This window comes from Hyperolius riggenbachi, chromosome 12 (assembly GCF_040937935.1).
Source record: "Hyperolius riggenbachi isolate aHypRig1 chromosome 12, aHypRig1.pri, whole genome shotgun sequence".
In the NCBI taxonomy this organism is placed as follows: domain Eukaryota; kingdom Metazoa; phylum Chordata; class Amphibia; order Anura; family Hyperoliidae; genus Hyperolius; species Hyperolius riggenbachi.
In genome coordinates this window covers 157,819,376-157,836,735 of record NC_090657.1, presented here as the reverse complement: position 1 = coordinate 157,836,735, position 17,360 = coordinate 157,819,376, and the positions used below count along the sequence as shown (strand labels likewise).

General features: G+C 46.2%; 1 protein-coding gene across 1 annotated transcript in view; it reads right to left on the bottom strand.

The window, feature by feature from the left end:
- Positions 1–17,360, bottom strand: part of RAB22A (RAB22A, member RAS oncogene family) — a 48,832-nt gene that overhangs the window by 15,370 nt on the left and 16,102 nt on the right. The window contains exons 2-6 of the mRNA XM_068262522.1: positions 15,188–15,267; positions 8,657–8,738; positions 4,802–4,873; positions 2,095–2,201; positions 692–801 (exon numbers count right to left, since the gene is read on the bottom strand). Coding sequence (XP_068118623.1) covers positions 692–801; positions 2,095–2,201; positions 4,802–4,873; positions 8,657–8,738; positions 15,188–15,267 — 451 coding nt within the window. The remainder of the gene's footprint in view (positions 1–691; positions 802–2,094; positions 2,202–4,801; positions 4,874–8,656; positions 8,739–15,187; positions 15,268–17,360) is intronic.

Here is a 17,360-nt window from a genome sequence, read left to right as displayed (position 1 = left end):
GGAGGAGGTACAGTGCTGCCGGAGCTAAGAGGAGGAGGTACAGTGCTGCCGGAGCTAAGAGGAGGAGGGCATACAGTGCTGCTGGAGGTAAGGGGGTACAGTGCTGCCAGAAGGGGAGGTGTGAGGTAAAGAGAGGGCGTACAGTGCTGCTGGAGGTAAGGGGAGAACGTACAGTACTGCTGGAGGTAAGGGGAGGGTGTACAGCGCTGCCAGAGGTAAGGGGAGGGCGTACAGGTCTGCCAGAGGTGAGAAGAAGGCGTACAGTGCTGCCAGAGGTAAGAAGGGTACAGTGCTGCCGGAAAGGGAGGGCATACGGTGCTGGTGGAGGTAAGGGGAGGGTGTACAGTGCTGCCGGAGGTAAGGGGAAGGCGTACAGTGCTGCTGGAGGTAAGAGGAGGGGGTACAGTGCTGCCAGAGGTAAGGGGAGGGTGTACAGTGCTGCTGGAGGTAAAGGGAAGGGTGTACAGTACTGCTGGAGGTAAAGGGAAGGGTGTACAGTACTGCCGGAGGTAAGGGGAGGGTGTACAGTGCTGCCGGAAGGGGAGGGGTGAGGTAAGGAGAGGGGTACAGTACTGCCAGAGGTAAGGGGATAGTGTACAGTGCTGCCGGATGCTAATAATTTTGGCTTGCATGCAAACTGTAAGCTCCGCCCTTTGATATAAAGAGTGACTGAGAGACGGTGAATACTTACTGATCTCTAGGAACAGCTCGTTGATGTTGATGGCGTTCTTGGCACTCGTCTCTACAAACACGGCATTAATGGAGTCAGCGTAATCCTTAGCATCTTTCTCTGTTACTTCCCTAAGAGTACAGGAAATAAGGTCATCAAACTGGTTAGACAGGAAATGAGGTCATCAAAATAATCAGACAGGAAAGAAGGTCATCAGAATGGCCAGACAGGAAAGAGGATATCCAAATGGTCAGGCAGGAAATAAGGTCATCAGACTTGGTCAGACAGGTGGTCATCAGGGTCAGACAGGAAATGAGGTTCTCAGACTAGTCACAGGCAATGTGGTCAACATAATGGTCTGGCAGGAAATGAGGTCATCAGACTGGTCAAAGAGGAAATGTGGTCATCAGTCTGGTCAGGCAGGCAATGTGGTCATCAGAATGGTCAGACAGGAAATGAGGTCATCAGAGTGGTCAGACAGGAAATGAGGTCATCAGACTGGTCCGACATGAAATGTGGTCATCAGAATGGTCAGACAGGAAATTAGGTCATAAGAATGGTCAGACAGGAAATTAAGTCTTTAGAGAGGAAATTAGGTCATCAGACTGGTCAGACAGGAAATAAAGGTCATCAGGCTAGTCAGACAGTCAGACTGATCAGACAGGACTTGAGGTCATCAGACTGGTCAGAGAGGAAATTAGGTCATCAGAGAGGAAATTAGGTCACAAGACTGTTCAGACAGAGAGAAAATTTACTAATCAGACTGTTCAAACAGGTCATACCATTAAAAATAATATATATATTATGTATTATGTATATTAATAAAGAATTTTTGTTTTCTTATGCACCGAAGAGCGAATTCTCTTTTTTTGCTGCTCTACTAGGTCATACCATTACCAGACTGGTCAGACAGGATATAAAACCATAAGACTAGTCAGACAGGAAATGAGGTAATCATTAGACTTACCAGGCAGGAAATTAGGTAATCAGACTGCCAACCACGTGATGTGAATTTCCTGCCACATCCAATCGTGGTCCAGATCGATATTGTGAGATCTGGGCAGAGCGGGAGATTCTGGGATGATGGCCCATGCCTATAGTCCTCTGGGATTGGCTGCTGGTGCCCCTACAGGTTACTATAGCCTCCCCCCAGGTAGAGGTGATCGTCCATAGCAGAATACAAGGAGAATCATGTGATCAGGCAGATCATGCGACAGCCTACACAGGAAACTGCAGTGACACATGACTGTGAGCAGCCAATCAGAACAAATCCAACACCTGTCCACACGTTCCTCCATACGTTCTGCTACATAGTCACATCACCATGAGTTATACAGCCGCCTGTATACAGAGTGTGCACGCTGCAGCTTCTGTACATTGTGTATACGGTATGTAGTGGTGCCCATCGTCTGATTCCCCCATACCTGACGTCATTCAGGTCACACTTGTTCCCGGCGATGGCCACTACGATGTTGGGGGGTCCGTGCTGACGCAGCTCCTTCACCCAGTTCTTTAATGTGGAGAACGTTTCCTATAACAGATGAAATATGTCAGTGGGTGTGTGACTAAACCACGCCTCCCACAATTTCCAACAAACAAGAAAAAAGATAGGGTTTTGTCTGAACAGTTTCTCTATTCTTCAATCAACAAATATATTCAGAGTTGGGGACCAGACATATGGATACAATCTCAGGGTTCCAACTCACATAAAAACTGCCTGACACGTGTTTCACAGCCTAAAAGCTGCTTCCTCAGAGACACACTGTATACAAACATCAATTATGGGCCAATCGAAATATATAGCCGCAATCTGTGTTCATTAGAAAGTGAGGTTCAGCGACGATTCCATGAGCAAACATGCATCCACGGATAGAAAGGAGCACTGTCCGACCTCCCCACATGGGTACAAAAAGGGTTTAGGACCAATCCCTTTTGGCTTTGGCTGCAGTAGTGTCTGAATCACACACATGAAACAAGCATGTGGCTAATCCAGTCACACTTCAGTCAGAGCACCTGATCTGCACTTGTTCAGGGGCTATGGCTAAATGTATTAGGATTCTGCATTCTGCGGTATCTCCCTGTGTGCTATTACAGGGCAGGAGCGTTCTGCGGTATCTCCCTGTGTGCTATTGCAGGGCAGGAGCGTTCTGCGCTATCTCCCTATGTGCTATTACAGGGCAGGAGCATTATACAGTATCTTCCTGTGTGCTATTACAGGGCAGGAGCATTCTGCTGTATCCCCCTGTGTGCTATTACAGGGCAGGAGCATTCTGCTGTATCTCCCTGTGTGCTATTACAGGGCAGGAGCATTCTGCTGTATCTCCCTGTGTGCTATTACAGGACAGGAGCATTCTGCTGTATCTCCCTGTGTGCTATTACAGGGCAGGAGCATTCTACTGTATCCCCCTGTGTGCTATTACAGGACAGGAGCATTCTGCTGTATATACCTGTGTGCTATTACAGGACAGGAGCATTCTGCGGTATCTCCCTGTGTGCTGTTACAGGACAGGAGCATTCTGCTGTATCTTACTGTGTGCTGTTACAGGACAGTAGCATTCTGCTGTCTCTCCCTGTGTGCTGTTACAGGACAGGAGCATTCTGCTGTATCTCCCTGTGTGCTATTACAGGACAGGAGCATTCTGCTGTATCTCCCTGTGTGCTATTACAGGACAGGAGCATTCTGCTGTATCTCCCTGTGTGCTATTACAGGGCAGGAGCATTCTGCTGTATCTCCCTGTGTGCTATTACAGGGCAGGAGCATTCTGCTGTATCTCCCTGTGTGCTATTACAGGGCAGGAGCATTCTGCTGTATCCCCCTGTGTGCTATTACAGGGCAGGAGCATTCTGCGGTATCTTCCTGTGTGCTATTACAAGGCAGGAGCATTCTGCTGTATCTCCCTGTGTGCTATTACAGGGCAGGAGCATTCTGCTGTATCCCCCTGTGTGCTATTACAGGGCAGGAACATTCTGCTGTCTCTCCCTGTGTGCTATTACAGGGCAGGAGCATTCTGCTGTATCTCCCTGTGTGCTATTACAGGGCAGGAGCATTCTGCTGTATCTCCCTGTGTGCTATTACAGGGCAGGAGCATTCTGCTGTATCTCCCTGTGTGCTATTACAGGGCAGGAGCATTCTGCTGTATCCCCCTGTGTGCTATTACAGGACAGGAGCATTCCGCAGTATCTTCCTGTGTGCTATTACAGGGCAGGAGCATTCTGCTGTATCTCCCTGTGTGCTATTACAGGACAGGAGCATTCTGCTGTATCTCCCTGTGTGCTATTACAGGACAGGAGCATTCTGCTGTATCTCCCTGTGTGCTATTACAGGACAGGAGCATTCTGCTGTATCTCCCTGTGTGCTATTACAGGGCAGGAGCATTCTGCTGTATCTCCCTGTGTGCTATTACAGGGCAGGAGCATTCTGCTGTATCTCCCTGTGTGCTATTACAGGGCAGGAGCATTCTGCGCTATCTTCCTGTGTGCTATTACAGGGCAGGAGCATTCTGCTGTATCCCCCTGTGTGCTGTTACAGGACAGGAGCATTCTGCTGTCTCTCCCTGTGTGCTATTACAGGGCAGGAGCATTCTGATGTATCTCCCTGTGTGCTATTACTGGACAGGAGCATTCTGCTGTATCTCCCTGTGTGCTATTACAGGGCAGAAGCATTCTGCTGTATCCCCCTGTGTGTTATTACAGGACAGGAGCATTCTGCAGTATCTTCCTGTGTGCTATTACAGGGCAGGAACGTTCTGCGGTATCTCCCAGTGTGCTATTACAGGACAGGAGCATTCTGCTGTATCCTCCTGTGTGCTATTACAGGACAGGAGCATTCTGCTGTATCTCCCTGTGTGCTATTACAGGGCAGGAGCATTCTGCGGTATCTCCCTGTGTGCTATTACAATGACCACACTCTCCTAGAAAGAGTTTGCACTGTTCTAGGCGCAGGTCACATGATGGAGGTAAAAGCTTATCTTTGCATTGTGCAGGAAGAGCGATAGAGGAGGAATTATGGATTTTTCATGGATTTTAGTGCACAGTTCAGGTTGTGTGAGGAGGTGGAAGACCCCATTAGATCATTCACCCACAGATCTTTTCACAAGTGTATCAGTCTTTATTTGGTGCCATTGCTCTCACCTCCTTTGTGATGTCGTACACAATGACGGCCGCAGTGGATCCTCGATAATACATCGGAGCCAGAGCACGGAACTAAGGAGGAACGAGAGGCTGTTAGCATACAATTACCCTCTGCATACAATCACACCATACACACAGCTATAATAATCCCACAGTCAGCGGAACTAAGGAGGAACGAGAGGCTGTTAGCATACAATTACCCTCTGCATACAATCACACCATACACACAGCTATAATAATCCCACAGTCAGCGGAACTAAGGAGGAACGAGAGGCTGTTAGCATACAATTACCCTCGACATACAATGACACCATACACACAGCTACAATAATCCCACAGCCAGCAACTGACATGAAAGATCATCAGCCGGCCTCTACTGTTCCCCACAGGGCTGGGGAATAGGTGTTTCGGTGTTATAGGAGTAGAGGGGGGGGGGGGGGGGGGGGAGAGGTAAATGACAACCTTGTTTCAGGCAGAAGGCATCTACAAGTTTAGTAACACTGCGCTGTGCTGCAGGGGATTCTGGGAAGGCACATCGCAACTCTCATCCTGCAGAGTAACCGATTTTCAGTTTCACAGAAACAAACCTATTTGCATCCAATTGGAAATCCCAGTTTTTGAGTCGGAACTGAATACCCTGAAAAGCAGAGAGTACACGTAGTGCACCAGCAGCCCCCACCCTCAGCCCTGAGGCAGCAGAGAGTACATGTAGTGCACCAGCAGCCCCCACCCTCAGCCCTGAGGCAGCAGAGAGTACATGTAGTTCACCAGCAGCCCCCCCCTCCCCCCCAGCCCTGAGGCAGCAGAGAGTACATGTAGTTCACCGGCAGCCTCCCCCCCAGCCCTGAGGCAGCAGAGAGTACATGTAGTTCACCAGCAGCCTCCCCCCCCCCCCAGCCCTGAGGCAGCAGAGAGTACATGTAGTTCACCAGCAGCCCCCACCCCTGAGGCAGAAGAGAGTACATGTAGTTCACAAGCAGCCCCCCCCCCCCCCCCAGCCCTGAGGCAGCAGAGCGTACATGTAGTTCACCAGCAGCCCCCAGCCCTGAGGCAGAAGAGAGTACATGTAGTTCACCAGCAGCCCCCATCCCCAGCCCTGAGGCAGCAGAGCGTACATGTAGTTCACCAGCAGTCCCCCCAGTCCTGAGGCAGCAGAGAGTACATCTACAGTGGTTTGCAAAAGTATTCAGCCCCTTGAAGTTTTCCACATTTTGTTATATTACTGCCACAAACCTAAATCAATTTTATTGGAATTCCACATGAAAGACCAATACAAAGTGGTGTACACGTGAGAAGTGGAACAAAAATCATACATGATTTCAAACATTTTTTTTACAAATAAATAACTGCAAAGTGGCGTGTGCGTAATTATTCAGCCCCCTTTGGTCTGAGTGCAGTCAGTTGCCCATAGACATTGCCTGATGAGTGCTAATGACTAAATAGAGTGCACCTGTGTGTAATCTAATGTCAGTACAAATACAGCTGCTCTGTGACGGCCTCAGAGGTTGTCTAAGAGAATATTGGGAGCAAAAACACCATGAAGTCCAAAGAACACACCAGAAAGGTCAGGGATAAAGTTATTGAGAAATTTAAAGCAGGCTTAGGCTACAAAAAGATTTCCAAAGCCTTGAACATCCCACGGAGCACTGTTCAAGCGATCATTCAGAAATGGAAGGAGTATGGCACAACTGTAAACCTACCAAGACAAGGCCGTCCACCTAAACTCACAGGCCGAACAAGGAGAGCGCTGATCAGAAATGCAGTCAAGAGGCCCATGGTGACTCTGGATGAGCTGCAGAAATCTACAGTTCAGGTGCGGGAAATCTGTCCATAGGACAACTATTAGTCTTCCACTGCACAAAGTTGGCCTTTTATGGAAGAGTGGCAAGAAAAAAGCCATTGTTAACAGAAAAAGCATAAGAAGTCCCTATTGCAGTTCGCCACAAGCCATGTGTGGGACACAGCAAACATGTGGAAGAAGGTGCTCTGGTCAGATGAGACCAAAATTGGCCAAACTTTCTTGCCAAAATGCAAAACGCTATGTGTGGCGGGAAAACTAACACTGCACATAACTCTGAACACACCATTCCCACTGTCAAATGTGGTGGCAGCATCATGCTCTGGGGGTGCTTCTATTCAGCAGGGACAGGGAAGCTGGTCAGAGTTGATGGGAAGATGGATGGAGCTAAATACAGGGCAATCTTGGAAGAAAACCTCTTGGAGTCTGCAAAAGACTTGAGACTGGGGCGGAGGTTCACCTTCCAGCAGGACAACAACCCTAAACATAAAGCCAGGGCAACAATGGAATGGTTTAACCACTTCACCACTGAGGGGTTTTACCCCTTGAACACCAGAGCAATTTTCACCTTTCAGCGCTCCTTCCATTAATTCGTCTATAACTTTATTATTACTTATCCCAATGAAATGAACTATATCTTGTTTTTTTCGCCACCAATTAGGCTTTCTTTAGGTGGGACATTATGCCAAGAATTATTTTATTCTAAATGTGTTTTAATGGGAAAATAGGAAAAAATGTGGGAAAAAATTATTACTTTTCAGTTTTCGGCCATTATAGTTTTTAAATAAAGCATGCTACTGTAATTAAAACCCATGAAATGTATTTAACCATTTGTCCCGGTTATAAAACCATTTAAATTATGTCCCTATCACAATGTTTGGCGACAATATTTTATTTGGAAATAAAGGTGCATTTTTTTCAGTTTTGCATCCATCCCTAATTACAAGCCCGCAGTTTATAAAGTAACAGTGTTATACCCTCTTGACATAAATATTTAAAAAGTTCAGTCCCTAAGGTAACTATTTATGTTTTTTTTTTTTATTGTATTTTTTTTTTTTAATTACAAAAATAAAAATAAAAAAATTGGGGAGTGTGGGAGGTAATGAGTTAATTTATTGTGTAAATGTAATGTTTGTTTATGTAAAATGCTTTTAGGGTGTAGTTTACTATTTGGCCACAAGATGGCCACAGTGTGTTTGTTTACATGCGACCTGTAAGCGTCCTTCCGGACGCTTACAGGAAGCAGTAGGAGGCTGGGAGAATCACTATGATCGCGCTGTTTCTAATAGAAGCAGCGCGATCATTGCGGGGGCTAGATCAACGAACGGGAATGGATTTTCCCATTCACTGATCTCCGTGCGACCAGGCGGCGGCGTGCACGAGCGGCGGGTGCGCGCGCACGAGCGGCGGGAGCGCGGACAGCGGCGGTAGCGTGGAAGGTACGGATTTCTCCGTCCCTGGTTTTTTAGGGGGGAAAAAAGGGACGGAGAAATTCGTACCGCGGGGGTTTAAGTGGTTAAAAAAAAACATATCCATGTATTAGAATGGCCCAGTCAAAGTCCAGATCTAAATCCAATCGAGAATATGTGGCAAGATCTGAAAACTGCTGTTCACAAACGTTGTCCATCTAATCTGAATGAGCTGAAGCTGTTTTGCAAAGAAGAATGGGCAAGGATTTCAGTCTCTAGATGTGCAAAGCTGGTAGAGACATACCCTAAAAGACTGGCGGCTGTAATTGCAGCAAAAAGTGGTTCTACAAAGTATTGACTCAGGGGGGATGAATAATTATGCACACCCCACTTTGCAGTTATTTTTTTTTTTTTTTAAATGTTTGGAATCATGTATGATTTTTGTTCCACTTCTCTGTGTACACCACATTGTATTGGTCTTTCACGTTTAATTCCAATAAAATTGATTCATGTTTGTGGCAGTAATATGACAAAATATGGAAAACTTCAAGGGGGCCGAATACTTTTGCAAACCACTGGAGTTCACCAGCAGCCCTCACCCCCAGCCCTGAGGCAGCAGAGAGTACATGTAGTTCACCAGCAGCTCACCCGCTCTTGTCCGGCAGTGTCCCATATCAGGAACTTGTGCAGCTCATTCTGAAACTGAACCGTCTTCGTCATAAAGGAGGCCCTGGAGAAAATACAAAAACACGGATTATCGGGTACAGAACTCCATGGAAAATATCACAGGGAGGTACAACTTTATCATACACAGGAGAATGCTCCCAGCAGACTGCGTCACATTGCTGAAATCTTTTTTTGAAAGAATATTTTTATTAGTTGTTTCATAGAAAGCAGTAACAACAACGATGTGGCAAACAAGTGTAGGGCAGCATTACTCACATTCCATACAGCAGCATAATGTTACAGCACCATACAGTACAAACAACGTAGTATATACATACTGCCATAGAATGCAGGTGATACTGGTCCAGCTACACCCTCTTTACCAAAACCCTCCCCCCCCCCCAATGTTACAGACCATACAAACAGTGTAGTATTTACATACTGCCATAGAATGCGGGTGATCCTCGTCCAGCTACACCCCGCTTCCCAATCATCCCCCCCACGTTACAGCCCCATACAGTACAAACATAGCAGCATATACATACTGCCATAGAATGCAGGTGATGCTGGTCCAGTCACACCTCCCCTTCTCTGCTCTCTTTTCACAATTACTCAACAGCTATATCCTATGTTTAGTTAAATTGCATGTCTGGGGTACATAAAAAACACAGAAGTTAGAGTGTCCCAACACATTGACTGTTTAATATGATGCAATGAAACTCTTTATCAGCTGTGTTCCAGTGCACAGATCTTCCCCCTTGCAGAAAATGGCCCTGGCCTGTATCAGATCGAAGGGCTAAACGCTGAAATCAAGCAGATATGGGGCTCCGGTAAATCTTATACAGACAACATACTGGTGCATTTACATTGGCAATGACAGGCCAGGATGGCTGACAGGGTAGAGTGTCAGCTTCCTGGCTAGGAACTTTTTGTTCCCAAAAGCAGATGCTATATTAATTTAATACAACTTTAAAGAAAACCTGTAACAAAAAAACAAAAAAAAACTCCCCTGGGGGGTACTCGCCTCGGGTGGGGGAAGCCTCTGGATCCTATTGAGACTTCCCCCGTCCTCCTCAGTCTCACGGCGGCGGCGATAAAGCTCCCCGAACAGCGGGGATGTAAATATTTACCTCTTCGGCTCCAGCGCAGGCACAGTATCGGCTCTCCGCTTGGAGATAGACGGAAATAGTGAATCGCTGTCGGCCCGCTCTGCTGCGCAGTAGAGCGGACCCGACAGAGATCGGCTATTTTCGCCTATCTCCGTGCGGAGAGCCGCAACAGCGCCCCCGCTGGAGCCAGGAAAGGTAAATGAATCAGCCCTCATCAGCGCTTGTCGAGGGAGGATTGCGGAAACTTCAGGGGAGCCAGCGCTGGATTGCCTGCAGCTACAGGGGAGGGGGAAGCCTCATTGGGACACTGAGGCTTCTCCCTCTCGAGGCGAGTACCCCCCAGGGGAACTTTTTTTTTAGTTACAGGTTCTCTTTAAAATTCCTAAGCATTGGCATTGATGAGATGCCTTTTATGTTACACACTTTCAATCAGCAAGACTGTTCAATGCAAGTCACAGGAGTCGGAGTAATCCTAAACTGAGGAGTCTGAGGACTTTTGTACACAGCCCTGTTTCTCTCTGACTGAATGTGATCAGAGAGAGATCTGTTGCCTGCTACACCGCAGGCTGATTCCCAATCAATTTCAGCATGAAATCTCTCGAGAATCGGCCTTGAGACACCGCGCCTGCCACTGCCCCCTAGTGTAAATGTACCCCCTTGTGCGTGCATTTATACTTTTCCTGTGTGCTGTAGCTCTTCCATCTTCCGCTTCCTCCATTTGTGCCCCACACTGCCGGTATATAGCACAATATATGTGATTTCACTATACACCCCATAGAGAGGCTCCCTATGCCATTGTTTTTTCCTCTAATAGGCACTGTGGTTGGCCTGAGGGAGCGGTCTGAGACCCGCGAAACATGTTGCCTGTGCTAAACAAAATTCTTTGTTCATACAAAAATGTCATTATTGAGGTAAGCCACCTCACCTTTTTCAATTTTAAACTGGTTTTTATCCATTGTATACATACCAGGGCACCTCTTTACCACCAGGGGCGTAGAAACACGTACCGCCCCTGGTGGTTCCGCCGCTGTCCGCGCTCCCTCGCACGCCGCTGCCCGAAAATCAATGAATGGAAAAAACCATTCCCGTTCATTGATCTCAGCCCCCCAGCAATGATCGGCTGCTTCTATGAGAAGCAGCACGAGCAATGTGATTTTCCCAGCCTCATTGTGCTTCCTGTAAGCGTACTTCCGGACGCTTACAGGTCACATGAACAAAAAATGACTGTGGCCATCTTGTGGCCAAATAGTAAAACTACCTCCAAGAACATTTTTCATAAATAAATACCTAGTTTTACATTATAAATTAACTCATTACCTCCCACACGCCCCATTTTTTTTATTGTAATAAAAAGAAAAAAAATTACAATAAAAAATAAATAAATACATAAATAGTTACCTTAGGGACTGAACTCTTTAAATATTTATGTCAAGAGGGTACAACACTGTTACTTTATAATCTATGGGCTTGTAATTAGGGATGGACGCAAAACTTAAAAAAATGCACCTTTATTTCCAAATAAAATATTGGTGCCAAACATTGTGATAGGGACATAATTTAAACAGTGTAATAACCGGGACAAATGGGGAAATACAATTCGTGGGTTTTAATTATGGAGGCATGCATTCTTTTAAAAGTATAATGGCCGAAAACTGAGAAATAATGATTTTTTTCTGTTTTATTCATATTCTTCCTGTTAAAATGCCTTTACAGTAAAGTAGCTCTCAGCAAAATGTACCACCCAAAGAAAACCTAATTGGTGGCGGAAAAAACAAGATATAGGTCAGTTCATTATGATAAGTAATGATAAAGTTATAGATGAATGAATGGAAGGAGCGCTGAAAGGTGAAAATTGCTCTGGTGGTCAAGTGGTTAAAGAGAGACCGAAGCATAATAAAATCCACATTTTTACCTTTCTAGTTATGTTTAGCAATATTAGGAGTCCTGAAACGATGCATTCCCGCAGCTGAACGAGGGCTTCAAATACCTGGGGCAAAAATGGGGGAGCGCTTCCTGTGAGAGGGAGAACTCAACGCTGTAGCTCTGCCTCTACTAGAGTCAATCTGCGCTGATCGCCGCCTCTTCCCGCCCCTCTCAGTCTTCTTTCACAGAGAGAGGTGGAGATCCACGCAAATTGACTCCTATAGAGGCAGAGCTAATACGGCAGCAAAATCCACAACTTTGAAAGTCGTGGATGTTTGCCCCGGAATTTAGGGGGTATAAAGCCCTCACTCAGTCACGGGAATGCAGCGTTTCAAGACTCCGAATATTGCTAAACATAACTAGAAGGTAAAAACGTGAATTTTATTAGGCTTCGGAGTCTCTTTAACTGTGCTTAATTTACCCCCCAACATCCCATGTGGTAGAGGTTGAGACAGAACATCTGTGGTCCTTACCACAGAGGTTCACTGTTACTTTTCATAAGGAGGGTGACCACATCCAGGTCTGGCCGGACCACCCCGAGTGGAGTCGGGTTCATTGTCTCCACCTGTTTCCTGCGGTTGGTTGCCCCCTTGCCTTTGTGAGTAGTATTTCAAATGTTCTTTCTTCACGCTTTTCCTAACATACCGTATATACTCGCATACAAGCCGAATTTTTGACCCCCAAAAAGGGGGTCAAAAGTTGGGGGGTCGGCTTGTATGCGAGTCATCCCTGGTGGTCTAGTGGTGGGTGGTCCGCGCCCCGCTCCCCCCCTCCCCACTCCCCCCGCGGCCGCCGCTGCTATTACCTGCTTAGGCAGCGGCCGCTTCCTAATCCGCGTTCCCCTCTGAAGTTTCAGCGTGTATCACAGCAGCGCACCTGGCGCTGCTGCTGTGACGATGCAGGGGGCAGGAAAGAGCGGTTCCCCTGGTAACGGCGATACAGATCGCCGCTATAGGGAGCCGCGCTCTTTCCTGCACTCTGCATCGTCACAGCAGCAGCGCCGGGCGTGCTGCTGATACACGCTGAAACTTCAGAGGGGAACGCGGATTAGGAAGCGGCCGCTGCCTAAGCAGGTAATAGCAGCGGGGGGAGCGGGGAGCACTACCTACCTATACTGGGCACTATACTGGCTAAACTGGGCACTTTACTAGCCATACTTGGGCACTATACTACCCATACTGGGGCACTATACTACCTAAACTGGGCACTATACTGGCTAAACTGGGCACTATACTGGCTAAACTGGGCACTATACTAGCCATACTGGGGCACTATACTAGCCATACTGGGGCACTATACTAGCTAAACTGGGCACTATACTAGCTATACTGAGGCACTACCTACCATACTGGGCACTATACTGGCTATACTGGGAACTATACTGGCTATACTGGGCACTTTACTAGCTATACTGGGCACTATACTAGCTATACTGGGCACTATACTAGCTATACTGGACACTACCTACCTATACTGGGCACTATACTAGCTATACTGGGACACACTGGGGGGCTGCACCAATGCAGCATTTCCTACCCCCGGCTTATATGGGGGTCAATCATTTTTCCCTGGTTTTTCAGGGAAAAGTTGGGGGGTCGGCTTATATGCGGGTCGGCTTATATGCGAGTATATACGGTACTACACTATTTTGGACTCCCGTTTTTGTCTCCTGTACCATTTTGCCTAGTGGTTCTGGTGCTGCGACACCCCTCCAACTTTGTATGGAGGCTGCCATATTTATTTCCATATAAAGTGTACCTGAGATGGTACACTGGGCCCGATTTATCAAGAGTGTCTGAGACAAAATATTAGTAGGTTTTTAGAAATCCGTGTAGAACTGTCTCAGGCATCTTAAGAAATCATTAGATGGTGCAGATTCCTTCTAAGGTCTCTCAGACAGTGCAGTGTGTGAGGGCAATTGCTGTTGCTGAGGTAACCAACACACCTGCTGCATTGATAGCAGCAGGCTCTGAGGAGGAATTCAGCAGGTGGGAGGGGCACATCACAAATCATGCCTAACCTGCACTCTGCAATCATGTCTAGCCTGCACTCTGCAATCATGTCTAGCCAGCAATTCTAAATCTGTAGAACTGCTTTCAAGCACTTCTTAATCTTCGCCAGATTAGGGGTGGATTTGCACTTCTCTTAACGTAGTGCAGCTCTAGAAATCCACGCTAAACTGCCACTATTACTAAGATTTAAGAACGTTCTTATTATCATGCAGAACTGTTCTCCCTGTTGGTTAGAACAGATTAAGAAGAAAAAACTGTCGGTAATGCGTTGATAAAATCTCCCCCACTGTGCATTTATAGTTACCTGGGGATTCCTCTAGCCCCATGAGATCTGTGGCCTCCCTCACCATCCTCCTCTGCCCCTCTGTTCACTAGATATCATCATCATTAATACAGTCAGTTGTGGGCCTCTGCGCAGGCACAGAACACTCCCAGGCACGGGAGCGCGACAGAGAGTGTGCGTGCAACCGAGCCGCGCATGCACAGAAGAGCACAGCCGGCTGGATTACCAACGAGAACATATAGCAAACGGAGTGGCTGCAGAGGATGGCGAGGGAGGCCCAGGTGAGTATAAATAAACGCATTGAGGCCATTTCAGGCTCGCTTTAAACAATACCAGTTACCGGCTGACAGTCCTGCTGATCTATCTGGCCTGTAGTGTCTGAATCACACACCTGAAACAAGCTTGCAGCTAATCCAGTCACATCTCAGTCACCGGATCTGCATGCTTGTTCAGGGTCTATATCTAAGGCTGTGATCCCCACTGGCGTCAGATCACGAGCAGCCAGCGGTCAACTCGCCTACCGCCACTAATCTGCTGCAGAGTGACAAGTTTGAACAGCTCCAATATAGAAAATAGAAGCCGGTCACTGTCAGTTTTGCGATGAGCGGAGAACAGATTAAAAAAAATGGCAGCGGATCAGCAGGACAGCCAGGCAATCTGCATTGTGTAAAAGGAAATAAATATGGCAGCCTCCATACCCCTCTCACTTCAGGTGTGCTTTAAAACAGCTTTCATACAAATAATGGAAATTGCATGCTGCTGGGAATTAGGCCAATCAAAACTGTCAGGAAGTGGATTTGTCGGACACGATTCTTTGCTGCATACAATTTGCATGCAAGCTGTGATAATTAGCATCTAATTGCCCTGCTCTAGCCATGGGTAACAAAGTATTATTCACAATATTAAAAATAATCATTTTCTCTGGAAAGCAAACAGAAGTGGGCGGGATACAGACATGGGACTTGATCCACTAAACTGCAATAACTGATATCACGGTCGCGCTAGCGTTTTGCGCGCGTCATAACACGTGTAAAGTTTTGCGCACGTAATCGCAAATTTTCACGCAAAAATTTGCGAGTGCACACAAAAAACGTTACACGCGTTATAACGCCGCAAAACACTAGCGCGACCGTGATATCAACTATCATAGTTTAGTAAATCAAGCCCATGGTGTGATGCGTCTTACCCAATGGTGGGATTAATATTGGGGTCGAAGCTGTCCTCCACAAAGCGCCACACAATGCTGGATTTGCCCACGCCGGTGTCCTGCAGGAAGAGCCACAGTCACTACAGTTCTATTATTATATCAGTGCAATTATATTGTTATACACAGTACAGTTCTATTATTATACATAGTACAGTTCTATTATTATATGCAGTTCGGTTATATTATTATATCACTACAGTTATATTATTATAGCAGTACATTTATATTATTATATCACTACAGTTATATTATTATAGCAGTACATTTATATTATTATATCACTACAGTTATATTGTTATATGCAGTTCGGTTATATTATTATATCACTACAGTTATACTGTATTATTATATCAGTACAGTTATATTATACACAGTACAGTTATTATATCAGTACAGTTATATTATTATAGCAGTACATTTATATTATTATATCACAACAGTTATATTGTTATATGCAGTTCGGTTATATTATTATATCACTACAGTTATTCTGTATTATTATCAGTGCAGTTATATTATTATTATTATATCAGTACAGTTATTATATCAGCACAGTTATATTATTATATCAGTATAGTACAGTCATATTATTATACACAGTACAGTTATATTATTATACACAGATCAATTATATTATTATATTAGTACAGTACAGTCATATTATACACAGTTCAGGTTATATTATTATATCAGTTATATTATTATATCAGTACAGTTATTTTATTATATCAGTTCAGTGTCATTGCTTTACAACGATCTGCTCATCACTCCATGCACATTCTATGTTAATTCCTGCAGCTGGAGACCGAGTCAGCTGCTCCATTCTGTGCATTTCCACGCTGTATAAAATTAGGATCAACTCGCAATGATTAGCATCCCAGTGACATCACTACATGCATCGGTATCACATGGTACAGCTGCTTGCGATGGCCATTCAGGACACCTGACACAGGAGGGAGGAGTCCCCAGGGTGACAGGTGAGCATGCAATGCACACCACTTGCACTTGGGGTTGTTGGGAAATGAACCGTCATTGCTACCACACTCCGATCGAGCTTGTGTGACCAAAATTTTCCTGCGTGCCCAATTGATCCTTTCAACCAATTGAAGAGATCAGGAGGCCTTTTTACACCATTGAGGTTTCTTTTACACTGCAAATCGCAATTCCCATTTGTGGCCCTGATTGTGACTGGATGCTAGCAGCAGAGAAAAAACGCAGAAGAAACGCAGCATGCAGGACTTTTTTTTTTAATTTTATCAAAAATCAGAATCACATGTAAAATCACATCAAAACCTGGTTTGCATGCAGTTTAAAAGCACCCTGATATTTGCCAAATGGGATCATTATGATCGAATAGCCAGATATCGATGATTAAGTCATGTATGGGCACCCTTACAGGGAAGGTCCGAGGAAAAAAAATCCACTTAACCCGGGCTTCCTCCAGCCCCTGGCAGCAGTCCTGCGTCCTTGCCACAACTCCGTTGGCTCCTGGTCCCCTCCGGTGCAGAGGCCGACCTCGCCAGGTCGGCATCTTCCTCCATCTTCTTGTGTTCCACGGTGCGGCTCATTGAGTCGCCCTGACGTCATCCGGGCTGTTCTGCGCAGGCGAAGAACTACTGCGCCTGTGCAGTACAGTCCGGATGGCGTCAGCACGACTGACAGCCGCTCGTGCAGGCGCATTCAGCATCTTGCGCCAGAGGGGACCCCAGATCACGAGCATGGACCGGAGCTGCGGCGAGGGCACAGGACGGCTGCCAGGGGCTGGAGGAAGCCCCAAGTAAGTGGATTTTTTATTTTTAATGTCCTCGGATGTATCCTTCAAAGCTGATACACACAATGCAATTTTCACGTCAGATAGAGATTGTTCATCAATTTTCAGTATTATCGATCAACAATTTCAGCATGCTTCCCATCGAGAAAGTGATTGATATTTAAAGTAAACCTGAAACATTTGAATAAAAAAAGTTTTATACATACCTGGGGCTTCCTCCAGCCCTCTTCGGCCTGATCGCTCCCTCGTTGTGTTCCTCCACCACCTGCAGCCTCAGCAATCCGGCCCAGTAATTCGGCAAGTCGGGGCCAGTCAGCCAAGCGCGCTCCCGCTGGGAGTGTTCTGCGGCTGTGTAGTAGTACTGTGCAGGCACAGAACTCT